At 41.9% G+C, this 27,513-nt stretch overlaps 1 protein-coding gene across 1 annotated transcript; it reads right to left on the bottom strand.

The window, feature by feature from the left end:
• Positions 1-58: 58 nt before the first annotated feature.
• Positions 59-27,309, bottom strand: LOC104052360 (protein spinster homolog 3-like). Its single transcript, XM_064440250.1, has 11 exons — positions 27,231-27,309; positions 26,646-26,782; positions 25,962-26,113; positions 25,003-25,069; positions 24,158-24,348; positions 22,061-22,213; positions 18,153-18,342; positions 12,709-12,774; positions 4,838-4,936; positions 1,967-2,135; positions 59-1,449 (listed from the first exon to the last, which is right to left on the bottom strand). Exons 2-10 carry the CDS (start codon positions 26,763-26,765, stop codon positions 1,968-1,970), a joined length of 1,206 nt encoding a protein of 401 aa, XP_064296320.1. The 5' UTR covers positions 26,766-26,782; positions 27,231-27,309; the 3' UTR covers positions 59-1,449; position 1,967.
• Positions 27,310-27,513: the final 204 nt, after the last annotated feature.

Raw genomic sequence — 27,513 nt, forward strand, 5'->3', positions numbered from 1 at the left:
CCTAAAGAATGTTTTTAGACCTCCCAAATTCATCCTACAATGAGGCATTGCTGCAAAGTGAATTGTTCTCCCTCTAGCTGTAAGACAAATGCTACAAATTTCAGCAGGTCTGCTGAATGTAAGCAAGAGGTTTCAGTCCAAACATTGCTACCAGGTAGCTTAAAAATAGCCCAAAAAATGGTAAGGCAAGCACTTAGGACCTCTACAAGCTGATGCGTCCATACCCAGTAGTAAAAATCCCTTGCTGGACATGGGCTCTCTGGCACCACATGAATTTCCAAAAAGTCTGTGGTATAATGGCTTTGGCTAGTTTTTACAACCAGAAAGAGTTGCTCAGTCTTTCAGAATTCCAACTTTTATTTTAAAGACATTTATTACACTCTTACAGAGTATCACAAAAAAATTCTCTATTATTTCCCATAATGGCATAAGCTCTGACCCAATTTCACTACCTGGGCTTAAGTCAGGTTTCAGAAGAGATTTTTTAAAAATGAGGGAGACAGAGGGAGAAACAAAAACCTGCAGTTGCCGAGTTATGGTATTTATAATGATATTAGATATTTGCAGTTGTTACAGGAATATTGTGCTTTATGATTTACTGGGAAAATCAGGCAAGATTCAGAATACTTCACAATTCACTTGCTAGTATCTTCCTCAGGCTTTGGCTTTAAGGTGCTGGAGGGAACGACACCACCTCAAACAACAGAAGTCGGCCACAGTAACCATGTCCTGTTTGGCACCTGGCACGATATTATGACAATAGATACCACCTCCAAAGTCTTACACACTTGAGAGGTAAGTGCTCACATGGATCATTGCATTTAAGTGGTTTTACAGCTACTACTGTTCATTCATGAGGAGATGAGGCCTGAGGATACACTGAAGAGCCTCAGAGGATTAGAAAGAGGCCATTAACATATTACATATAAAATGATCACAACCCGCCACTCTTGAATCTGACACTGACTTTGATAGTTTCTGCTTCTCTTGGTCATTTCAAATGACTGAAAACACTTTTTGTACTATCTACATTTTCCAAATTCTGCAGGCAAATCTTATCCTGCTGTGAATTCGTAGGCTTCCCTTCCTAATCTCCACAAGACATTCTGCCTTAAATGCTACTGTCTTGTTTAGGTTAGCAGTCGTGCCTGTGACAGCTCTATACACTACTTTCTGGAGCTCCCCAGCTCCACAGAATACTTGTGCCTGTTTCACAGATGGGGGAGGGTTGCCATATGCCAATGGAGTAGCAATTTTTGACTCACAGTCAAAAGCATCCAAAAAAGTCAGAATGCAGGATTTTCTGCCATATGGAGGAATTGTTATTTGGCCTTTTCTCTAGTTGTATCTCATTAAGCAAAAAGGAAAGAAAAAGGAGAGGACATTCTTCTTTGCAAATCTTGCCCCAGAGCTCATCTTCATTTGAAAGACAGCATTCATTTCTGGTACCTAGAAAACCAAGTCAGAGCAGAAGGAAGTTGTAAGAATCTAGGTGATTACGGACAGTGTTCCATCCAATTCAACAGGTTTTCTTTAAGTCTTTTACACTTTGAATATGACATCCTTCAAGGAAGAAGGAGAAGTATTACAGAGAGCTAGGACTGGTTCTACTGGGCTCAGAGAGACCAGAGGAGAAAAAGAACCACACCTTCCGTGAAGTCTGTACTGGTGCATTACCTACAGTAAAGCTATTTTATCACCTCCATAGACTGCAGCATTTTGAAGGTGTGTCTAATAGCACTCCCCTGCTCCTTGTGTGTTCCGTGGTCTGTTTTGCTCAATATGGGAGGTGTGTTTAATCTGAGACTTTGATGGGATTTTGCCTTTATTTTTTAATAGAAAATAATGTGGTATTAACCTAATGCAGACAGTTGTGTTTTAACTACACAGAGCCAATATCATGGCTAGTGTACAAACAAGAAAGCAATCTGATAAAGGTTTAAAAGGTATAAAGATATACAGAAACCTCAAAGCTGCTCCGCCTCCTTACGATCTTCCTCAATGTAGAAAGATGTCAGGAGGAAAAAGCCTCCTCCAAAGACACCAACAAAAGCACACACGATGAAGCTGTACTGCATGCTCCAGAAACTCCACTGGAACGAGTGAGCGTTCTTGGCCTGGATAGCATTGGAGAGCTAGGGAGTGAACAAGGCTGTCATTAATCTGGGATAACATCATCATCCTCTCCTGGTTTGAGCAGACTGTTTACAGTGTGGTCCTTGAAAAGAACAAAACTAGGCAGATAGGGATGAAAAGCCCGCTACCAGTTTGTCAAACCCAGTACCCGATACACTTCACTGCTGTCCAGCTTCCACTTGGTCAAGGAATGCCATGTTCTTTTATACTTTCCATGCCTCCAGTCACAAGAGTAGGAAATACTGCAACCAATGTTTGGAACGTTTGGTAAACATTAACTCATTTTACCATTGCCTAGCCCATCTCCAGATAGCTAGCACAGGACAGGCCTTATGACCTTTATAATTTCTTGATGTTATTCGATAACTGTATCCAGCCCTAAACAACACCAAATGGGTAGAAATAGGGGACTAGCATCAATACAGGCACAAGTAACAATTAGAGATACAGGAGTGGAGTCTGCTCTGGAGCCATGGAGTGACATTATGAGGAACTGAGAAGAAGATACAAGGCAGATGCTTTTTGCACTGGCTGGAGGATGAGGTTGTAAAAGCTATAAATGATACACATGAATACTATTTTTGTAGACAGAAAGAAAAGCTGATTTCAAAAAACTCAATAAGATTCAACACTTAATGAAGGAATTTGAAATCTCCTGTTAGCGTAAACAAAAAGATGAATGTTGAATGCAGTTATTTTTATTCACACATTTGTTCTTGATGGTTAGAATATGCGATGTGACTTGAAATACACACATATGAGACTCTTCAACCTTTGCTGGGTTCAGTATGATTATTTATGACAGTTTAGGCAGATAAAAGCAAGATCTACTCTAAATTGGACCTAGGAGCTACATCAAGTATAATGGCCAAAATACAAATACATTTAATTTTAAAATGCTTAGTAAGAAAATCTCTGGAGCGCAAAGGGAAGAAAAACAGACTCTGAAAAAGACTATTCCCTGACTCTCCAGCCAGTTTTTAAGCTAAAGGGTTAGCTGAAGCAGGTTGGTAAACAATGGCAAGACATGAGTGCAGAAGATTCGGTGATACTCGACAGCGGTTGTGGGCAGCATTGGTGTATTGGTTCACAGAAGCATTCCAGCAGACAGTGTGCTCATTGCATAGGACCTCACTGGGACATACAGCAGTTTTACCCTTGGATTTATTGTCTCTGTTCTTTGCAGAGTTACAAGGTTACCTGAGGTTAATCTCATCTGTATAAGCTTTTTCTGTCTTCACACTTTTCAATTATCTATTTAAGGCAACTGCATGCAAGGTACTGCATAAGAAGTATTCTGCACACAGTTACTAGCAGGATGCAGCAGCACATTCAGCAGGAAGCCGCAATTCTGCCTGTGCCTCAGAGATGGCAAAGAACAGTGGGTAAGAGATACAAACATTTTCATCTTTTAGGCAGGAAGAAGAAATCAATAGAATAGTCAAAGGGTGAATGCACAAGACATAGTTCGGTTTTTAAGATACTCCCATTTTTGTATATCGTTTCAGCCATTCTTCATGACATAGGGATGCTGGTGGTTGTGTTCCCCATGCATACAGCCAAATCAGTGCAATGGCAGTAGTTTCATGATACACACCAATGAGCAAAGTGATCTATTCATTTACCAAAAAAAGAGAGCCAACAGGAGGAATCTCTCAGTGGGGGAGGGCTGTCCTCTCTGCCAGACAGATCAGACAGCTGAGACTCCAGTTTACACCCAGCTGAGGACAAGGAGGGTCTCTTGTCTGGCTGGACCAGCAGCAGCTGTGCCTGCAAGCACAGCTCGCTCAGTCATTTCTGTCCAGCCCTCTCTAACCCTAACACTGTTAACATGTGACAAACAAAGGCAGATATTCCTGAGGTGAACTTCTTAAAATAAACTTCCACATAACCAAAACAACAAAAACAATGACTCTCTCTCCCATGTCCAGTAAAGCAGAAAAAATCAAAGTGGGTGATTGGTTAACTACTGTGTGCAGAATTACTGTGTCTTAAATCAAAAATAATGAAGGAAGGAAACAACACTGACAGATATCATCCACTGGAACTAAAACAAATGAACTGCCAGGAGAAAACAGTGCTGGGCTGCTTTTCCAGAAGCACATAAGATCAAGTAAATGTAGGAAGGGCAGAGAAATCAGGTCTCGAGCAATATGGGAATCCAAGGTTAAGGTCATTTGAGACCAGAGCTCTGAATGCCAAGTAGCATCAAAAGGCAACCATTGCCGTCACTCTTGTTCTGATTTTCAAGAGACCAATGACTAATTGCAAGATTTCAAACTTCAAGATTTGAACTAAGAATCTTAGGTTTTATGGCATTTGATTAATTTCCATGAAACTCCTCAGAAACTTAGCAGAAAGTGCTTAAAACCAAGTTCAATGCCCATGACACCCTTTGCAAAAATGTATACCTTCAAAAATTTACAAATTTAAAATAAAAATTAATTTCTACACAGTGCATGGAACTACTCACACCTAAAAGTATAGCATTATCTTATACATACCTGCGGTGTCACAGGACCAGATGTTGCATGCACACAAAAATGTTTAGAAAAATGTCTTTCTGTATTCTAGTATCAAGGTCACCAATTTGAGTAACTTCTAATTTTGGACCAGGAAGTGCCTACAATCTGAGAGTGCCTCTTTCAGTTTCTAGAAGTTTTCCCCTAAGGAAAGCTCAATAAGCAGAAAATTCACTTACAATCCCAATGAGATAGGGGCTGCCTGCATCTCCCAGCAAATGGCTCACCAAAATCTGCAGGGCAATAGCTGTAGACTGCCGTCTTGGTGTCACAACATACTGAAACGAAACACAACCCACAGGAGAATGAACGTTAGTAGAGTGAATACCATGAACTACTTCTATAACATCCTAGAGACAGCAATATATTCATTTTGATGTATTTCATATTCAAACACTGTTTACAAGTTTGGACACAGAGGAGTTATTCTGAGAGCAAAAGAGTACACTGGATGTTTTGTTGAGGAAAAAACCATTCAAGAAAGCAACACACAAGGCAGAACGACAATAAAGTAGGAAAAACACGACTCCCCTGCCTCCATTCGTAGACTCCCAGCAGCTTGTACAGATTCACTTGGCTGTGCAACTAAGAGAAACCTCCAGCTAGTAACCCACACAGTTGTACTGATTTACTAATAAGGAGATTCAGCACTAGTAGCCTCTGAGGAAAACTCTTATGACACTGTGTCAGCAGGCATGGTCTAGACTGCTGGGGGGAAACTGGGGTGCCCGGAACCTGAAGGAGCTGCCATGTCTATAAAGGTTGTCAGCTGAGACCTTGCAGACCACGTGAAGATAGAGGGAGGGGACCCCACCTGGCAGACCAGAAGGTGGCTGATGGTGCTTCAGTGATAGCTCTGGTGGCAGAAGTTTGCTGCTTGTAACTGGATAGCACTTGAGATATAGCTAGTCTTAGTCTAGTAACAATACCTCAAAATGATTATGCTTTTGGGTGCACACAGTTTAAATAACAAGTTGAAGAAGATGATGTGGCGCACTTCCAGAACATGGCAAAGCATCACATAAATTAGAACTATTTTTTTAAATTAAATATAGTCATTTTGGGGTAAGAAGGTCTTTATGTCTGTGCTCCTGAATATCAACTGTGCCTAAAAGTACAGTAGGATCTATATAATTTGTGTCTCTCTTAATAACACATTTATGCAAAAAAGCATTCACAGTCAGAATGAAACAGAAGCAATTTTAAACCTTCATACCTTTGTTTTGCAACCACTTGTTTATATCAGAGACAAAATGCTTAATATTCTCCCATTTCTCTGTATCCCAACGTGATTTTTTGGAAACAGATTCGAACATCATTCAGGGTGTCTCAAACACTAATTAATAGGGTGACTGGTGTTTTACCAAGAGACAAACTCAAGGTATATAAGCTATTGTGGCTCTATAGCTGCCTTAAAGGAACACCAATATGCATGACAAGTTGGATTTAGAAGGAAAAAAAAAGATCCTGCTCTCACATTTAACTTAGACTTTTATTATAATTCTTTGTGTTTAAAGAGGCCTCAGAATATGTTATTTTTATAAAAATAACATATCTTTATATTATTTTTACAAAAAGCCATTCATAGAATAATGCACAATTTACATCTTGTAGTTTAAGGATCACACCAAGCTTTTTCCATTGCTGTGGCTTTCATGCTGTTTGTCTCTCTCTCATAAACTAATTTCTAACATTTTCTCTCATGTTTAGCAAGATGTATGTGCTGCAGAGCCTTTCCCTAAAACACAGCTCTTCTGGGGGGTGCCAATTTCAATAATTTTTCTCACCAAGGTCACCTATCTTCACAGGGCTTATATGGAATCACGTCTTCCTGGGGTCTCTAACTCTTATCAAACCTGGTTGAAATCTACAGTTTCAAACGTAAAGAGAAAGCAGGCACCAACTGTAGTAAGTCTTGTTTCCGTAGGAAGTGAGGCTATGAATCCCATTTAGATTTAACAGAGCATTTGATCTAAAGAAAATAGACAGATTTCCCCCAACACAATTAGCAAAAATTATAGTCAGTAATCTGTCCTCTTATCTCTGCCGAGTAAACCCTTCTTGTAGACGGAGTTTTCTAAGCAGTAACATGCCTTACACCCTGCTGGAATGCCAGAAACACTGCAATGAGCAGAGACATCCTGTTTTCTACAGCCAAATTTCCTCTGTTCAGACAGAAAGTTTCTCAAGAGCTCATATAACCCATTCCATTCAGCAGGAGCCTTTCGGTCGCCCTTACCCCATACTGCAACCAGTTTCAGTAAAGAACCAGTCCACATTGGCAGTGCCCCTCTTAGCCAGAAATGGCCACAAACTCGGACATGCAAATCACTCAACATCTTAAAAGAGCATCTTGGCACCCAGTAAGAGTACTCTATACAATGCAGTTTTGTTAAAAGGCACAACCTCCTTCTTCACTTTGTACACATCCAGCTAGCTTGTATCCCTTTCCATTCCTGGTCTCTCCAATGTAGGTATTTCTAACCACGGAAGGAATATTTATTTTTCATTAGGTAAATTTAGACAGAGTGCTTCAACAATAATAGATATTAAAGCAGGGATGTCTTGGAGATCTTTTCAGAGTTACAGAAAACCACTTTAATGTCATGTTGCCATCACACTGCATCCAGTCCCCTGCCAGTGTAAGAACAGAGTCATGTGAGATTGCAGCTGATCTGGAAGCTGAAATCCTTGTTATCCGTGGGATGAAGGAACAGTGCAACAGCTCCTCCTCACTGCGGTCATGGCACACTTTGGCCTAGACTGAGGGCACGCAGCCTACCCAAGTTTTGTTTTCTCAGATCCTGCCTGGAGTACCAGTTCAGTGTCTGCACTTTGGGAACAGGCTCTTGTACAGAAAGAGAGATAAAGAAACTACAGTCGAAAACTCTGAGCTTGGGAAGTAGACCTTGCTATGACCAACTGGGCTGGACTGGACACTGTCGGTTCTTGGGTCTCCAAGGATATCATGTCATCTCTTCTAGACTCAGATTTCTTTTGGTTTTTTTTGATAATGACAGTCTCTGTTTGAGAAATACAAATCAAATATTGTTATGCATATTGTGGGCATTGCAGGCATGAGAAAAGATAAATGCACTTTCGCTCTCTGAGTGCCCCACACCGCCTCCTTACCACATTCATTTAATAGCTCATATCTGTAACTACAAGAAACACATGGAACAAAGCTGTAACAAGAAAAATGTAAGAGAAGCGTAGGAGGTTTTCTACAGTTACAAGGCCCATGCAAACTCTGTCTGTGCTATTATTCAGGTTCTTCTGCACAATGCAAACCACATGCAAGAGCTCAAGGCACTGTAGGATTCACTAGGGAAAGAAGAAATCAAACACTGCCACACACAGGGACTTTGAAACAGCCATAGCATCCTGCCTGCCCACAGTGACTGCCCGGTTACCCGTGCCATGTCGACAATGCACATGACACCCTGTCATCTCCTAGGAGATCCCAGTCCAGATACCTTGACAGATAAGCGGGGTGCCCCAAACAGATATAGTTTGCAAACCCTGTCGTGCTGACTCTGGAGGGTTTAGAGATCCTCCTGCAGACTATGTGACAGAGTTGTCAGCTAAAAAAGCAGATGGAACAGACAGGCTGGTAAGTGCTCCAATACCTCCCAGGGCACTTCCAAACAAAGACGAGGACGTGCTGGTAGCCTTCCCAAACCCCATATTAGCTTCCAGTTCCAGCACCTCCTATGCTATTAGCTGCCAGAAACCTAAAAGACAGAGTCCCATTACCTCACAGATGGCAAACATATCTCATAAGGGACACTCCACGTACAGCCTCCCAGTAAGCCAGCGCATTGTAAGCAAGGCAGCTACAGCGTTTCGCCACTTCCACATGATGACTGTAGTGGTACAGTAGATACCTTCATATTTACAGCTGAATAAGAGGCACAAAGGTTGCTACATGCAATGCATCTTGATGCATTAGCCACAAAGGGAGAAAGTCCTTATCATTCAGTCAGCATCTTCCTTTGTCTTCGGCTCCACAGGTCGCAGGATAAATGAATTCCTAGCTACATTGTCTGGCTAGTAGTGCCATGTGGGAAGAAAGTAATTTTTGTGGCAAAATAAGAATATGCATTAGCAAATCCAGCCACATTAACAGAAAACCTACCAGCTCACATGGGAAACAATGCAAAAAGATAAATTACTGTCGTTATCTGCAGCACCCTTCAGCCAATGTAATAGCAGTAATACACCGAACCCATGGGTTTTCAGCAGGATGAAACACAGCTTCCAAAGAGGATTGCCACTGAATGAGCAGACAACCACAAATTCTGCTGAATCCCACCATTTTTCTGATAATACAATTAGCAATGTTTAGAACTCAACAGATCCAACCCGAAGCACGTTCATGGTAATACACTCAATGGCTGCTCTCAGGGGACCACACCCCTACAGAGCTCTGCTCTGCCAAACTTTTCACCTTCCCACTTGTTGCCAACTGATGCAATATTGCTTGTGCCTAAAACCAAAAGTTTCAAAAATAAATACAAATGGGGAGTGTCAGTCACTTGAGAGATGAGAACTTCCTCCCCTTCTGGATTTACATGGATCCAGGATACGGCAATGGCGTTCCCTGTAGTCCTCCTGCAGGCTGCAGTACGATGCAGCATTCCCTGAGCAAGCCGAGACCGGAGCGATTGAACTGAATGAAAGCACAGCTCCTTGCAGACTTTGCAGATTGGGTTCAGAAAGGAATTGAAGGAAAGAGCTGACAGTAATCACCTGCCTTGCTTTCCCCATTGTATATCAACAGTATCTAACTCAGTGGTGTCATCTTCCTCTTTAACAATGACAGAGGAGAGAATTAAGATGCAGATGTAGGAGTTCAAAGACAAGTAAACTGCGAAATGTTTCTTAAAATCCTTTAATGGTGCCTCAATTGATGTAAAAAGAATGCTAATTGTAATAGTACTTGGTTCTGTTGCAAAAACCCAGTGATTTCAAAATAAACTGAAATAGAAGCTAATAAAAAAGTTCATTTTGGACCAGTGATGGTTTTTCCGCACCTGTTCACTGCTTCAAGGCTACAGCTCTTGTCTCATAGGATAATTGTTTCTGAGCATTCTTTGAGAGTCGAAGAAGAAACGAAACCCTCTTGCTGCTGGCTGAGGTTTTAAGCAGGCAACCAATTCACTAATGCTGACTGCAGTTGGGTTTTTTAAAATTAAAACTCCAGAGTGCAGAAAACTGACATGTAGAGAGCAATACCATGAAATAGTAACTTCAGAACATAACGCAACAGTCAATATCAGCTGTGCTTTCTTGAAGAAGCATGAAATACAAGTTGTTTCATTCCTTCATCTCAATCAGAATGTAAAGGAAGGTTCTGCAAGCTGTGAAGTGTGAGGATGAACAGGCTCATGTCAACAAGGCAAGGTCAAGTCAGTGGAAGGAAGGTTCTATAGTGCTTCACAGCTAGTCTCTTCTGTCACTAGACGGTGCTCAGCACTTGGCTATACACTTTCACATCCTTTTACATGGAAAACTGTAATAGAGCTACTTTTATCTCTGCTCAGCTTTTCTACGACTTGTTTTCAGTTAGCTGTTAGGAATACCAAGCGAGCTGTATATCTGAGCAACTAAGACCATAGTGACAGCAACCTCAGTTGGAAATTTCAGTTCCTGTGGTAGCAAGCAATGATGACAGCCTTGTAGGCAACTGTGTTCCACATGAGCCATTGGCTGCAAGTTTTCTTTACTGTCCTAAACTCTTGTGACATATTATTGTGCATCGCTGCATGTTGTGCTACGTGTTAATGCTTTCACTGTGGTTTTCATATGAAAGATTTATTATGATGGTGGAGTTTGCAGTAGCAATCTGCAAATAGACTTGAGCTCCCTTAGAATGAAAAACTATGATGTAAAATGGAAGATGCTCATGTGACTCTTGCTTAGGCTTTCCTCAGCCACTGGTTTTCCATCATTAACCTGAGGACGGCAGACAGCGATTTCTGTTCTGCTTTGCCCTTTACCTTTGTGTCTTCTCTCCCTTGTCCTGATGGCTTTACAAAATTTCCCTACTTTGCCTTCTCTCAGTACCAACTGCATCAGCATTTTGGCTGTGCCACGCTTGTCTCAACGCTCTCTGTCTCTCAGGTAGCATCCTGCTTGAAATGTCTGGGTTACAGACACACTCACCGTTCTGCAACACAGTGATCCCACAGAAGAAAATTCTTCAAAGTCGAGAGTCTGTGTCTCATTTGTGATACAGTACTGTACTCTTTGTAGAAAAGGATAGTGCCAATTCAAATGCTTTGTCTTATGCCCACGGGTAGCAACAAAAGGATTGGCAATCGTTTTAATAGCTCTGGCTTTGGTACTTAAATCAGCTTTCTGCAGTCTGATTACTAGATATGAGCAAGGTAGACCATTTGCTTCCTTATTTGACTGATAAACTATATTCAGCTTGTTCGTACTATGGATTTCAAAAAAAAAAATCATATAAACTACTTCATAGGGCTGTGATGATCTGCATAGTTCAGTGATAGTAACAAAAATATCTGGCCCATATTTTACACAGACACTGATTTGTGACTGTGGAGCTGCAGCATAAACCAAAGGCTGCCAAATTTTTCCTTTGAGTAAAAACTCAAGTACTTTAAAAAATTACTAACCTTATAATTCTTTGCAATGATAAACAGAACTAGCCTCTCACTGACACCTAGACTAACTGTGCCACAAGATGTGTGCTTTTCACATCACTCCTTTCTAAAGAAAGCTACTGATGACAGAATTCAAGTGAAATAATGCACTGCTATTCTTTGGGCTTGTGGTGTCAGTCCTGGAATCCCCAAGAGCCTCATAAGCATCGCTGCTTGCCTAACACTTTGGCAGCGTAGCACCACTTATGTATTTGACTTGCCAGCACTGGAATTTATCTGCACTGTATTCTGGAATAAGGGGACTTGCTAATAGCTCACAGAATAATGAACTGTAATGGATTCACTAACATTAGCTTACAGAATATTGACTTTCCTTCATTTGGATCATCTTTTCAAACCTTTGGGGCACAAACAGAAAATCTCTGATTATAGAAGAAAGTAACCCTTCTTCTGGTGCAGACATCCAACAACACAGAGCTGTACAGAAAATCCAGACTAGTGTGGGTATGTCCTGGTTTTGGCTGGGATAGAGTTAATTTTCTTTATAGTAGCTAGTATAGTGCTCTGGTTTGGATTTAGAATGAGAATAATGTTGATAACACACTGACATGTTAGTTGTTGCTAAGTAGTGCTTACACTAGTCAAGGACTTTCCAGCTTCCCATGCTCTGCTGGGTGCACAAGGAGCAGGGAGGGGAGGGGACACAGTCGAGACAGCTGATCCAAACTGGCCAAAGGAATATTCCACACCATATGGCGTCATGCTCAGTGTATAGACTGGGGGGAGTTGGCTGGGGGACAGCGACTGTGGCTCGGGGCCTGGCGGGTGGTGAGCAGTTGCATCATTTGTTTTTTCCCCAGGTTTCTCTCTCCTCTCTCTCTCTCTCTCTCTCTCACTGTTTTCCTTTTCATTACATCATCATCATCATCATCATTATTATATTAATTATTAAACTGTTCTTACCTCAACCCACAAGTGTTCTTACTTTTGCCCTTCTGACTCTCTCCCCCATCCCGCTGGGGTGGGGGGAGCGAGCAAGCGGCTGGGTGGGGCTGAGTTGCCGGCCGGGTTTAAACCACGACAGGGCACCAGAAGCACTAGGTAGTTCCACCTGCATGAGTTTCATCCAAATCAGTACCGCTCCTGTCTGGGCATACAGTGAGCCTGGACTACTGCACCACCACACTTTGATTGTTACTGGCATCTTTGCACAGCTTTACACTGTGCACGTGATTACACCTCTAACGTTAGCAGGGTACCAATAACGGTAATCAGTAGGTACTTCTTAGTAAGAGTTCATTCACCTCTTCCTAGAAGGCAGAGGTCCTTCTGGTCACTAAGATGCAGGCTCATGAACAATATTACATTGAGAAAAGCTGAAAAACTTGAAATAAGGAAATAGTTTCACAAGCACTTACCAACAGTATGTCTGTCACAACAGCCCAGTTTACAGATAAAAACAGTTCTCCAAATGCAATAAAAATCTGCAAAAAAGAAGAAAGCAGTGACTATACACACTGCATTGACCTTCTTTATCGTGAGGATGAAGGCAGGCTCACTGACTGTGCTTATCTATGTAAGTTGTTGTCCACACCCATCTACTTATAAATTAAACACCTCTGTCTATGCTTAAAAACACTTACTTCATCTTAAAGGGGGGAAAGGAACCAGACAAGATATGTGGGTTGCTTTGTGTCACAAATCCTCAGCAGAAGAACCAAAACAGGGAACATATACCACCCTCCCAAATAAACTGTGATGAACTGCTGAACCCAAGAAGGGGAAAGCAAGAACCTGTGAAAAGAAACATTCAGCACCAGTTTTAGAAGTACTCAAAGATCTTTCTTTGTCAGGTTTCCAAATGAAACCAACAGAACACCTCTGTGCCAGAACAAGTACTCTTATAGGCTCCTTCCGAGAGATAACTTCCAAAATGAAATGGACTCCCAGAGACAGGCAGCCTCAAAGCCTTGACGCCCTGTGGGGATTCCCTAATTCATCACAGATGGAGGCCCAGTCATCAGGAAAAGGGGTACGGCCCGCAACAGCTCTTACAGCTGTGGTCTTAGAAAAGATTAACCCTTTCAGCCAGTCCTGGACATAGATTTGAGCAGGCTGTTCAGACTAATCAATACTTGAGGAAAGCATTAAAGCTACGCTATTAAGCTGAAGCAGTTCTAGAAGGCAGAACCTATTTAGTGACACAGGCCACAAAGTCAGACAGAACCTAGGAAATAAAATCCATTATAACAACAGGGGCCAGCATCTTGTTTGGTGAGGTCTTGGTTAAGATGTTGCATCTGGTCGAGGGAAACGCAGTCCTAAGAAAGGCACAGTGGCAAACTATCAGATGTTTTCAGAGGGGTAGCTTACATTCTCCTAAGAAGAACCATTATACACCTCCCGATGATACCCCTACCTGTATTTGTGTTTCTTGTCTGTACTGTTCATGTGTTTTGTTCTCCAAACTAGTCAGGAGAAAAAGTTCCTTGAAGTACAGAGATATTTGGTATAGACCTTTATCCGGACATCTTCAAAATGCTTTATATAGGTTTCCTAATTTGCAGCTGAATCTACTTCTCCATTTATAATTACTGTTCTTTAAGCTTTATAACAAATACCACTCATTTCACATAGTCCTTGGCTATGTCTTAGCTCTTGGATGTAAGCATCCCACTTTCCACTGACAGAACGTTGGCAGACCTTGCCCTTGCAAGAGACAGAATGCAGTCATTCTTCTCCAATTCCATGACTGTTGCAATAACCGTCTATAGACTACAGAAACAATGCTGCATGCAAGTCTTAGCTGGAAAGCAAGTGACACACCTTTCATTAGAGAACTTTGGGCCAAAGACAAAATGAACTGTGTTTGTTAACATGGGTAGCAGTATCACAGTTGAGCTTTTTGCCAAGCCACCTGGCAATAAGGACTAACAATGTCAAATCTTGTAGCCACCAGAAAATATTAGCTTTTCAGCATCTTATTTCAAGCTGATACTCCCTGAACTGTCTCGGAAGATCCAAATTCATCAAGGATCTTCCTCTCTTTTGTTTTTCCCCAATTCCATGCAAATAAACTTTAAATGTGCTATTGCTTAGCTTAGAATTGCAGCCTGTGAAGGGGTCAAAGCCGTACTCACAGAGGAATCAGGCAACTGCTGAAGTGCAGTTGAATCCTGCTACACAGCCATAACGGCATGTAAATTCTGTCAGTTGTGCCATAGCTAGCAAGAGATAGTGCAGGTCAAAGTGAAACAGAAAGCGGACAAAAAACCCAAAAGATATTTATTTAAATCCTGGCTGATACTTTAGATACAACAAGAAGCAAATACAACAGTTGGAGCAGAAGGTTCTGAAGACTTCCAAGCTGTTCCTACATACCATCACTGGAATAGATAACTACCTGCCTTTATATATTGAATGAGAGGCTGGTCTATCTCCCTTATAGGAATCTTGTGATATTTAGCACTTTTAAAGTGTTGTTTCCAGTTTTCCTTTCTCTTCACACTTTTTCCAAGTTATTTAGTCTCTACAAGCCCCTAAGAACAAGAGTATGTCATGCCTAGTGCAAGAAAAGGAAGTGAAATTAATCTTTAGGAAATAAGTTATGCTCTCAACCTAGAGTTTGAAGGAATAGGAATTAGTGAAAAATTATCCATGATGAGAAAAGGTGATATTCAGTGGCTAAGGCCTCATACTCTGGAGAGTAGTTATGCCATACAGAATTGTGTTAACATTAGAGACACAACTTTGTTAGCTTTTATTTTCTTTCCTAAGGTCTTGTGTGGCCTGCAGTTGTAGGGTCACCAGAAAAATTTAACCCAGACAGTTTTGGAAGTAATAAATCATTCTACAGATTTTATCAAGGTATTGTGTCTAAAAGCGATGGCAATTTTATACTTTCTCATGCAGAATAAATGCAGTATGGTTGAATAGCTGGCATACTAAGCCATCCAACTGCAAAACAACTGCAATCAATAAAGAGGAGAGAGTTGTACGTTCTTGTCTCCAAAACAGGTGGAGACATCCTGGAAGTCCTGTACTTGATTAGGAAGAAGTGCTGGGGATGGAAGGAGAACAACACAGCAATGCTCTATTTAAAGTGCATCATTCTGTTCCTACCATCACTCAATATTCCTTATACTGTCTCAAGTTCTTATTTTAAATTAATATAGAAAAGGTTTCCATTAAATTTGTGCAATCAAGTTTGTGGCATGCCTATTCTGTCCTAAGTGTACCTAGAAATGAGGGAAACTTATTTTATTGCTGTCACCTTCTCCGGGATCCCCAACTTTTTTAACAGACAACATTTAATGTTGGTCTCCCAAGGATACAACCAGAATAATGTCCCAAATTTTAAGGGGATTTTGCTCTGTAGATGGCTGTTTACATTCATACCTAAAGCTAATATGAAGAGAAGATTGTCATCAATGTCAGTGTCAAACAGATATTGTGCTTTTAAACAGTCACAAGCCTCAACAAAGGAGTAGGAAATCAGTATGGCTGGACCATAGGTGATCAATGATTTCTGTATTTTCAAGAAGACCCACATCAGGCAGGTGTATCAGAGACAAGAGCTGCAGAATGCCTCCTTCAAAGGCAGGCTGCAGGGCAAGACTGTGTCCTGATACAGCATTACCATCAAAGATAACTCTGCTTAAATCAAAGTTACTGCAATACCAAATATTGTCCAAGGTTCCCAGTCACAGGGTTCAGTCACGACTTTCCAAAGCAACTGCTGCACCACAGAGAGCACGTCTTTCGTCTTGGTTTGGAGACAGGAACAGATTTAGACAAAGCCTCCTCTGAGATAACAAAGACAGATAATTTTTCTCTGTCTTTTCAAAGGTGGTCTTTGAAATCAAGAACTGCGTGTCCAGAAAGAGGAGAAAGAACTCCTGTCATTTCAGTCCACCTACCCCAACAGAAACCCTGGATGTCCTGCCATAATTCCACATTAACTTGAGAATTCTTGTGCTTTGAAACATTTCTTCCAGCTTTGGCCATAACTGATTAAACCTGTCTTGTTCCCTTTCATTACCCACTCAAGACAGTGGAAAGCACCATCCAGAAACTACTGTAATTGCACGCTGATGCACGTATGCTTTTTTGCTTCAGTAGCTTTGGCGCTGTGCAGTGATGGAGACAGGTTTGCTAGCGTCAGCGTGCCTGAGTAGCGAGCGACTGGAAAGCTGGTCTCCTGCTAGTGTCCTGCACAAATGGAAGACTTGCTTCAGTGGGACCTTCAAATTAGATGCACCAGCTGGCAGCCGCTCCAATTCTCACACCAGCATGGCCAGTGTCAGATCTTATTTAGAAAGCAAGGAGAGGTATGGCTGGTGCCAGAGAAGGAAATAGTTAAGCAGCTGTAGTGCTATAAGTGCTAGAAGAATCAGGTGCTTGGATTACATACAATTTATTACCACTGCACGCTGTTGACGTTATGTGTTGGAACACCTGAATCAAGTGCATAAAACAAAAGACAAAATGGCAAAGTCTCTGATTAAAAGACCGACAGGTCTGGCCACGGGAAGAAACTTAAGGAACAGAATTATCCATATCCCAGTTCAGAATTTCCTTCCAGATAACACTGCTTGAAAACAGAACACAAGGAGAGAAACATTTTAAACAAATTTCTTTTTATCAGTCCTAATAAAAGGTATATTTTGGTAATTCAAAACCAATATATTGAGCCATTCATCTAACACAGACTGGCAAATCAAACTGTTGTTCTCCACCTTCAGTGACAAAAAAAGTACTGAGGAACATACTCAGAGCGGGACTGGGTGGGAACCTGAGAAGCAGAAAAAGAAAATGACTAATTCTTCTGGCACTCAGATCTCCACTCTTGAATCTAAAAACAATCTTCAATTTCATATTTTACTTTGTGTACACACACTCAGACATGCAAATCCATTTCTTTTTTCCCTTGGTGTAAAGGTGTTTTTCCACAGGAATAGACATTCCTGAGGATTCAAAAGGAAAACCTCTTTGAATAAGTGTTTTTCTTAGAAGTGAAAAAACTGCAGAAGTACCCTTTTGCAGAGAACTGTTGATTACTGTAATTAACTTTACTTGGATCCTCTTATTTATGTTAATCATGGTAATTGTGGCTATGGAGTCACAGGAAAAAAGCTTGGAGTCTTTCCCTAGCTGTACCAGATGACAGTTAAAATAAGATTTACATTCAGTTCCCTCTCACAGGGATTTTTTGGAACTGTTCGTCATTCCTAGTAAGCTTCTGGTTTTCCCTTTACTGAGAAGAGAATTTAAGTGATTCAGACTTCAGTTTGCATTGCCAAAAGCTTGACTTCGAAGATCAGCTAGTGATTTGGTGCTTTGAAGGTGATGGCTAAATTATTCTTAACAAGAACCGTCCGTATTGTACAGTCACAAGTACACCAATCTTCAAGTCTTCAGAGAGCAAAATATATAAGAATACTAAATTAGCCACAGAGCATTAAAAATTAACATACGATTGAGACTTCCTTTAGCTACATTTTTGGATAAGGGACATTAGCTTCATGCAGCTAACTACATAGGCTTACTTTTCTTTAGTGTGGGCAGACTCTGTAGGTCCTGAGGCCCAATTTACAACGCTCTGCCTGCCCACCCTTTGTACTGGACCAAGTAAAGCACAACGCGGCTCTCACAGGACAGACCGCAGCTCCAGGCAGTGTTGGAGCAACATGCACAGTGCTCAGCTGGCAGGCTACCTTGTCACAAGTCACTGAAACCTCTTTATGGTCTAGAAGACCGCAGAGAATTCTGCAAAAGCCACCCCTCGCCTCCTCCTCCCGCTTCCTTTTCTCCCCAGGATCCCAGAAGACATTTTGATAATGATAGAGAGATTGGCACTTACAAAAGTGGAAAGGATGTTGTCCTGGGCCACCATCAGAGCTATGTAGAGGCACAGAGCAGAAATGAACATGCTTGTGGCACAGATCAGAGGATCAGCTTTATTGTTTATCTTCCTTAATCTTCTTGCAGCTTCTGCCCCAGCAATGACACCCAAGATTCCCGTCCCAATGGTGATGCCTCCAAATATTAGGCTGGTGACAAAGCAAAGGGTTCAGTTGAGCATAATGAGACCATACTGTGGGAAAAAGAATGGTCTTAGCTTATACCTTTAGTTTTAGAGGAATCTTTAATGGGGAACTTGAATTTTATTCCACTTCATCTAGCCCTCACATTCCTTCCAAATGGATTTAATCCCAAGCCTCCACTGAAGCTATGCTTCTGGAACTGAGGCTCTCTCCTGTGGAGCAGATACTTTCCCATTTACGGAGCAGGTGTTGTGCACTCAGGCTGAAGGAGGACCCTTCTCGGTATGACCTGGCTTGGACATCCAGTGATTTAGAGGAGACACAGTCATCTTGGTTACCCTGTGAACCAATCTACTCAGCTATCCCTAAAACACAGATGGAATAACTCTGTATCACAATCTGCTGCCTTGGAAGAGATCCTATCATGTGGAATTATATACATCTAAATTATAACCCTCTAGTTAGCACAGCTGATGAGTCACTTCTCTGACTATAGGAAACATCTACCACTTCCCAAAGGAGTCCAAAGAACACTGAATACTTAACTAGTGGGAGGTCCATGTAGTATTTTCTGAACACAGAATTTCAAATGCCGCTCAGTTTCTTGTGTCTGCAGATGCAAATGTGTTCTCCAGGAATGACAAGTTCATGTTTTAAAGTATGTATTTGAATAGCTTAGAAGATTCAGCTTCCAAAGGGACTTACATGTATGCTTTTCTCTCTATCCCAATTGAGATCCTAATGACAAAGCAAGTCTCTTGCAACAAGACCAGTGGTGCCACTGATTGTTTAATGCATCATAATTCTCCTGAGACAAATGAGGACAGGAGCATTGTGTTCTGAGCACAACTGCTTCTAAATATTTCAGAGTGCTACCTGGTAAGTTCTGTGCATATTCCTAAGCTTTCTCTGACTGCAAAGCAAAGTAACCAGCTAGGATATAATCCATCCCTTTCAACTACTGTGCCTCTACTTTTTAATTTCTTTCTGGCTGATTAGGAAGAACTCAATAATTCTACATGAAAAAAAAAGTATTGCTACACAAAATAGCAAACTTTAAGCATATTTGTACTCCCCCGTAAGATCTTCAGGTTTCTGATCTATCACTCACTGTAGCTCATGCTGTGGTTTAACCCCAGCCAGCAACTCAGCCCCACACAGCCACTCACTCACTGCCCCGTGGTGGGATGGGGGAGAGAATCGGAAGGGTAAAAGTGAGAAAACTCGTGGGCTGAGATAAGAGTAGGGTAATAGGGAAAGCAAAAGCCACGCACACAAGCAAAGCAAAACCAGGAATTCATTCACTCCTTCCCATGGGCAGGCAGGCGTTCAGCCATCCCCAGGAACGCAGGGTAACGGTTACTTGGGAAGACAAACGCCATCACACTGAACATCCCTCCCTTCCTTCTTCCCCCAACTTTATGTACTGAGCATGACTCCATATGGTGTGGGACATCCCTGGGGTCACTGTCCCAGCCATGTCCCCTCCCAACTCCCTGTGCACCCCCAGCCCCTCGCTGGTGGGGCGGGTGAGGGGCAGAAAAGGCCTTGACTCTGTGTCAGCACTGCTCAGCAGGAACGAAAACATTCCTGTGTTATCTATGCTGTTTCCAGCAAAAATCCAAAACAGAGCCCCATGTTAGCTACTGTGAAGAAAATTAACTCTATCCCAGCTGAAACCAGCACAGCTTCATAGTGACAATATAGATTATCACTAGGCGGATAACTGTTTTAGAGATTTGTCTGAGAGAGGCAAGTTCAAAGGTGACATTAGTTGATCAAAGCATTCATGGAATTGTGTTTACAAGATTCATGTGTTGTAAACTACAGTTGAAATAAACGTACAGCTGGAAGAAAAAGGAACAGCCAAAATTAAACCCAAGCACAGTTCAGTTGATGGGGAGTAGGAAAGTACAGAAGCCTAGTCCTGTGGAAAGGCTCCTGTGGGATCTTTTAGAGTCTGAGAATGCTCACTCATCTGTCTGATCTATTCAAAAGTGTCTGCACAGAGACCTGAGTAAAAACTCCATACTGCCTATTTATCTACCTTGAAAGGACTGAGACCTGAGTGAGCAGTAGCGCCATTTGAATTTGTGTTTCCAGGGGATCTAAGTGACACAGCCCTGATCCTTAAACAAAGCCTTGCAACTGCTGAACAGCCAGAGGGGAAAATGTCCTTAAAGTATCCCTGGGCAGGTCTGGGAATGTGCAGCTCAGTTCTTCCAGCACCATCAGCTACAGGTCTAACATAGTTGTTTATGTTTTTTTACATCCCTCTGGAATAACAGTCTAAACCAGCCTTATGCTGCTTCTGGCACTAGCTTATGCCAAGATTATTTTTAAAGCACCCTGTAAGAAGCAGTACATGAGGTTAAACTATCAGGTGCTCCATTTTACTTCCCTGAAGACCATGTCTGCTCTAACAACACTGCTGTGGAATAATAATTCAGAAGGTGGGTTAGAAAACAAAACATAGGCTAACACCTTCAGCTTAATAAAGGAAATATTTAAAGTGTATCTGTTAACAGATACGGCCGATCAGTTTAAACTGTTCAGCTTCCCTTCTCTGCCTACCCTTAGCCAGACTCCCGAGTTCACTCCCTTCCTCAGCATTATTTGCTATCAAGGACTGTGCCGATGGCGGCATCTGCAGAAGGACAACTGCATTTCCCACTGAAGTACCTGTGGATGACTATTCAATCCATCTGGTTACGCTACAACTCGGAAACCACTTTTGAGTTGACTCAGTTATTCCATTGCAGAAAAGCAAAAGAACCCCATTACCAGAGGACATGCTCAAGGTATGATTACTGCTTTTCCCTTTAATTGTTTTTACCTGGAAAGGCAATGTAGTAAGCAGTTGGTTCTTGGAAATCCATCATGAAGGCAGAGCCTGAAACTAGATTTGGGATGTCTCGAGAAGAAAAGGAGGGACACTTGTATGGAGGCCACTGGTAGGGAGTCAGTACACAGAAGAGAAGTGTCCCTCACTGATACTGAGGGTAGCCATGAAGGCTCAAGAGGAACACCAAACACATTTTCTTGTTCTGGAACAACACATTGAAAGGAAAAAAATTCTCTTCCTAGCTGGGGAGAAGTGATCTCCAAAAAGCTGTGTTATGATTACTTCAAAGTCCTCTCCTGTTGTGAATGCCCCTTGCTCATCCAACACCTGACACTTATTCATGAATCTTTATTGGTCTGGACAGCCTCTGTAAGCAGAGCTGCACTGGCAGTTACTCAAGGACCAAATTACCCTGTTTTGAGGTAATGATATGATACTAGCTCGAATTCATCAAGCTTGCTTTATGCTGGGAGTCACAATGACCTGGCCAACAGGGCAGGAGTTTTAAAACCAGACTAACAAGAAGATAATAGGGACATTACCAAAACACATGATCTAAACATACGTAAATAGGTATTTAAGTAGCTTGGGGCACACAGCTGATTGTTAACTGAAGTCTCCTTGCTAAAGCTGCTCCTTTTTTCCTGTAAGTGTTCCTGTTACTGCTTCTTTCCACTGAAATAGGGCTGGCAGCATCTTTCCGGTTAACCAAGTGATTATAAACAAACAAATAGGAAGCAATTTAGTCTAACATTCTCACCCAGCTGCCTTCACAAGAAGTGTTCACAGTCACATCCTACCTTCTGCCTTTGGAAATAAACTGTGATTTAGCACTGTGCAGTGTTTCCAAGTGTGTTGCCACAGTCACACACACCTCACCTGTTAGATGAATTGCATGATTCTTGGAGGCATGGTGATACGATGCCCTGAACAACCTGAGCCCTGTAAAGAAACAGTGGTACCCACACTCCCAGGGCTCCGGTAACGAAGGCCATGGCAGTCAGCCCCAGCGAGGACCAGACAAAACTCCAACTGAAAGTCAAAAGAAAGAAAGAGCTATTAGAAAGAATGAGGTGTGAGGTAAAAGGGGAAGCCTACCTGCAATACCCAGGATTTCAAGCAGTAACAAACCAATTCATTCAGATATCTTATTATCAAAATGCACTCCCTTAAAGATATGAGCTTTGATGAAGCTTTATCTATGAACCCCAACAGTAAAGTACTGATTAGAGCAAAGAGTATGACCTACTGATTTCATGTTAAATTCCAGTCCTGGTGTCTTGCAGATTTCATTGCCAACCTTTGCTCAAACAGTTGCTGTGAAATTTTTTATAGCAGAACTACAACAGAGAGTGGGCAAGAATTTAACGGCTTAGTAGTGGAATGAAAGTGTTCTGTGTGCAAGTCTAAATGCCTCAGGATGGTTTTAAGTTCTTTGGGTAACAAGCATAAATGACAGTAACATCTGGGTCTTCCAAACTGTTACGATGCAGTGGCTGAAGCACTCCTTAACTCTACCTGAGTAAGTAAAAAACAGACTCTCAGCCTACACAGCGAGTTTTCAGACAAAAGGAGAAGCATTGTTAAAAACTATCCAAATCTTGTCTCCTTCATGCCTTATTCTAGGAGAAAATTAACTTTTTATTGGTCTCCTTCTAGAAAATAGTTTAGGAGAAAGTCCCCTTTGAGGTCAATAGGGAGGGACAAAATCTTAAGGCTAAACAAAAATGCTGCAAATGACCAGGTGACAACCAGACTAGAGGATTTGTTACAATATGAACCTAATTCTTTATCTTCTAAAGATAAGGAGCTCTTGGACTTGATTAGAAGTGGAACCACCTGGTTTTTGGCAGTACATCCTTATGCTTTGGAAATACATTGCTAAAGGAAAAGAAAATTAAAGTCTATTTTTAGAACATTGCTGGAGGTTGTAAGGAGCATCTCTGTAGGAAAGCAACTTTGACAATAGCCTAGTTGTTGAAATGTCAGAAAGGTTAATTTTTGACTCAGGAAAGTTCATTTTTTTAATTCACTTCAGACGATAGTGCCTACAAATTATGATCCAACAAACTGGATCTCTAATGTACTTGCTGTTCCGCAAACAGGAATCCAATTTAATTGTCGATTAGAAAACGCTGGATCCTCTCGAAGAAGACCACTCCAAAGCCAGAGCAGGCCCCAGGAGAGCAAGCCCTTGCACCGGAAGCACTCGGCCGGGACGCCGGGGAGCAGCCGGCCGGCGCGGGCAGTGCGGGGCCGGGTCTGGCGCAGGCGCACAGCGGCACCTGCTGTTCGAAACCGGGCCCGGCGCCTCCTCCCTGCCCCGGCCGGGGCTGTCACGGGCCGCAGGTCACGGGAGCGGGAAACCTGCTGCAACCAGTGTTTTACTTCGTCCTGCACGTCAGCTGGTATTGACTTTAATTTTTGCGTGGTTAAAAGGACGTGGTCATCTGCCAGCCACAGGTTAGCTGGTCAAAACACATGTACAATTATTTTATCAACCATGCTGGGGTCCTACAGGCTCTTGTATCAGAGGCACAGCGCGCTCACAAATACCACATAAAGACTGCCTGAGTCATGCTGATCCAACCTTCCTCAGGCACTAAGAATTACAGATAAAGTTACACCTGCAAAATATGCACTTTTACCAATGTAGCTGACCCTACACGCTAAAGCAACAGGGAAGAGGAAACTTAGTAGAAAGTGGAGTTTGATTTAAACAGGAGCACACTGCCATCATAACTTTGCCTGCTTCCCCCTCCTCAAAATGGGAGGATAGCAGAAGCAAAGACAGTTTTAACCTCGTATGTAGCATTCCTGTAAAAGTGTGGAAGAAAGATTTTTATTAATGGCGTTTCGATCATCTTTTATACGGCATGCAATACAAAGGAGCCGAGCAGGATTTGATGGCCGTATTTCTAATAACAGAATGGTCGTTCTTTAATGGAGGGAACCTTTGTTGCTAAAATCACTTACTTCTTGGCAAGTGATATGACATCTTGACACCAAGTAGTCTTGGCAGTTCTCTGTACACCTGGTTTCTCAGCTGCTACGCGTATTGTGCCGGAGATGCTCAGTGCTCTGTGTGCTGCTGTCCGTCTCTGGGTCCTGTGAGGGACCAGTAGAATCAGAAGAACCAGTGCCAGCCCTCCCAAGCAAGGAGTTACCTGTAGACAGAAGGCTGGTTAGCTCAAGGATACCTTTTTTTGTACAGTGAAAACGCCACAGCAGTTCAAATTCAGTGTTAGAATTACATATTACTTTTATTCCAGTAAACATTCTTCCCCACTCATCCTGTACTTGCTAGTTAATTTTACAGATTAGTCAGGAGGATCTGACAACGTACTTCCAAAGCACTAGGTGATCAGTATGGAGAGACGTCATGATGACATGACTGGAACAGAAGAGCTTTTGTCTTTAAACCATCAAATAATAGAAGTTGTTCCCAACAGCATTTCAGAAAACAATCTCTCTGTATTTTCCTGAAGAATTATACTGGTGCTACCAGTATAATGATCATGTCACCTACAGTTTCCTCTTTTTGAGGAGGTCTTGTGTCCTCAGGTAAGAGGAACATCAGCACCTGCCCTGGCTGCTGCGCAATTCCACCCACGCTTTCATTCTGCAAGAGCTAGGCATAATCTCCCACTTGTCCTGCAGGAACAGTTCTCAAACACTGAGTTCATGACCAGTCAGGTAGTAGAAAGTCCTTCCACTGCTCTCCTCTTTTAACACAATGAACATAAGTAATCCAAACCCCAGTGATGATTCTGATTTTACAGTGAATGGCTCAGCCCCATGAGTGAAAGTGAATAACTCACCCTGAATGCCCAGTGCCAGTCACCTGTGACATCTGCCATGCCGGCTGCTAGGACGTAACCAAGACCACTGTAAGCAACAGAAAGGAATAATCAGAAGGCACCAATGAATTCTTGCTGGCTGAAATGACATGTCTTGCCAGCTAAGGAGAGGACAGAGAAGTATTCTGTTACGGTTTTCAAACCACATAAACAGAAACAACCCTCGCAGTCTATGCTAGTCTACTTGCCAGCCAGTATTAAAAACAGAGCCTAACCTCCTCTGAGCAGGCGTGAGATGGTGGCAATCATGTCACAGATTCCCCTTGGAATTCATATTCAGAATGACACTGCAAACCCAGACCAGACAGCCCATAAAGCAGTTTATTGTTTACTCTTTTCTATGCTAGCCACATGAATTAAGCACTGCAAGAATTCCTTTAGTTTTAATCTGCCTTCTGGGCTTGGCCTTGACTGCCTGCTCTAATAAAGAGTATGCCTCCAACCACTTAAAAAGTCCTTCTCCACCTCTTCTTCAGACACAATGTCAATTAACTAAAAGAGTAGAGGGAAGTGCCAGTTCTTCCTTGGGAGACATTTAATGGAGGGTTCTTGAAAAATTTGTCAAGTAAACAAATATCTGAAAGCTTTTGTCTTCCAAAACCCCGAAATAAATTACCTACGTCCATGCACATATTTCTTTTAGAATTTATTCGATATTTTATTCAAAGCCTAACAGTTTTCAGAGTTTAGATTCTCCCTAAAAAATGCTGTGGGGAAAAAGCAAATTTTTCTTCAAGGTAAATACAGAAATAAGCCTAACCAGCCCTATTTGAACCTGCTAAGCAAGTGACAAATTGTTTTGCAAGAGCCAATGCAGATAAACATCAAAATATGTCTAATCAAGGGTAGGGTATATTGAACTGCAGGCACGGTCAGACAGAATTGCAAAAGGCGGGTCAGTTACTAGCAAGAAAACCAACCTTCCCACTGGAATGAAGATATAGAAGATAGATAACATTGTGGTCCTTTTTCCTTCCTCAAACAGGTCTGCAATGATGGTAGGTGCTACTGTGGAATAACTGGCCGTGCCAATGCCAACTAGTCCCCGTGAAAGAAAGAATATCCAGCAATACTGCAGGCAAAAGACATATTACAGTCCAAAAAATCCCACACAAGAAAGAAAACTTACTATTAAAGAGGTGCATTTTAGTGGATCAAATGCACCAGAGGAAATAAGAATTCAGCTGCCTTTTGCATAGGTCTGTATTCCCTCCACTCACACCTGCTTCCCTTGCATTCCACTGCTGAGCCTTCTACTTTCTGCACAGTAGTGACTTCTCAGAGTGACACCCAGAGGGAATTACAGGATAGGGTCCATAGACCACAAGCTTGCTGAGCAAGCTGCTACACCCTAGGGTCGTAATCAACAAACATTCAGGACAAAAGTAAGATCCCATCAATTGCAACAGTAATGTGTGGGTTCTCCGTTGCCTAGGCTGGACTCCACCATCCCATAAAGCATTCCTGTACAAAGTCCATTTACTCCAGGCTTGGGGAGTGAGTGCTCACTGATAGCTTTTCCAAATGGGATCAGAGGACTCTTATCAACTCCTGCAAGACGTATGCAGATTATTTTCATAGTACCCTCTAAAAAAGCAACATACCAATTCACTGATGAATGAACTGCCTAATGTTACACCAGACCAGAAGAAAATACCAGCTCCAAGGATGATTTTCCTATTGTACCGGTCACCAAGGTATCCAAAGATGGGGGCAGCCAGCATGTAACACAAGATGAAGACTGGAAATGCAAGAAGCAGCAAAGACAATATTGGTCAAATTATTTTTATCGCACACACTCATCCTTCAGACAAACTCAGGTTATTTTTTAGGGCAGAAGTTAAAGGAAGGCTGAGTTTGTAGAACTAGTAGGTAGACTGATATTTAGAAAAAGGCAAATGGAGATTCAAAAAAACCTGTACGAAAATAAAACGTGTGAATTCCTCAAGTTCTGTATTTCTTGAGAAATTCCTTCATCTTTTGTGATTCACATATTGAAGGACTCAACTACACTCTTCCCTGAACCAAAGACTTTTAGTTTTGCGTCACAGTCAGCCTGCCCACAAGTGGAAGCGAGCAATACCACATGAGTAGGAACTAGAAGAAATAAGTAACTAGACTGTGTTTTAGGAACAGACCACATAGATGCAAGGCAAAGTAAACTATCTGAACTGAAGAGATTTTATTACCTGTTTGCAGTAGGCCTGTATCCCCATCGTTAAGCTTGAAGTATTTCTGTATATCTAACAGGATCCCTGCAACAGAGTCAAACACTGAATGACAGCAAAGTACCCTGCTCATTCCTTGTGATTCTATTCATTTGCCAACTCAAAGATTTCTTTCAAGAACAGGGTTTTCCAGAACTGCAGCACATTGAGCCTGCTAGTTTACATGTAAACCATTACTCTACCACAAGCACAGATACAAAGAGAATTAAAAGTTCTTATCACTAGAGATAAAATTCATAATCTT

This window comes from Phalacrocorax carbo, unplaced genomic scaffold (genome assembly GCF_963921805.1).
Source record: "Phalacrocorax carbo unplaced genomic scaffold, bPhaCar2.1 SCAFFOLD_58, whole genome shotgun sequence".
Lineage (NCBI taxonomy): Eukaryota > Metazoa > Chordata > Aves > Suliformes > Phalacrocoracidae > Phalacrocorax > Phalacrocorax carbo.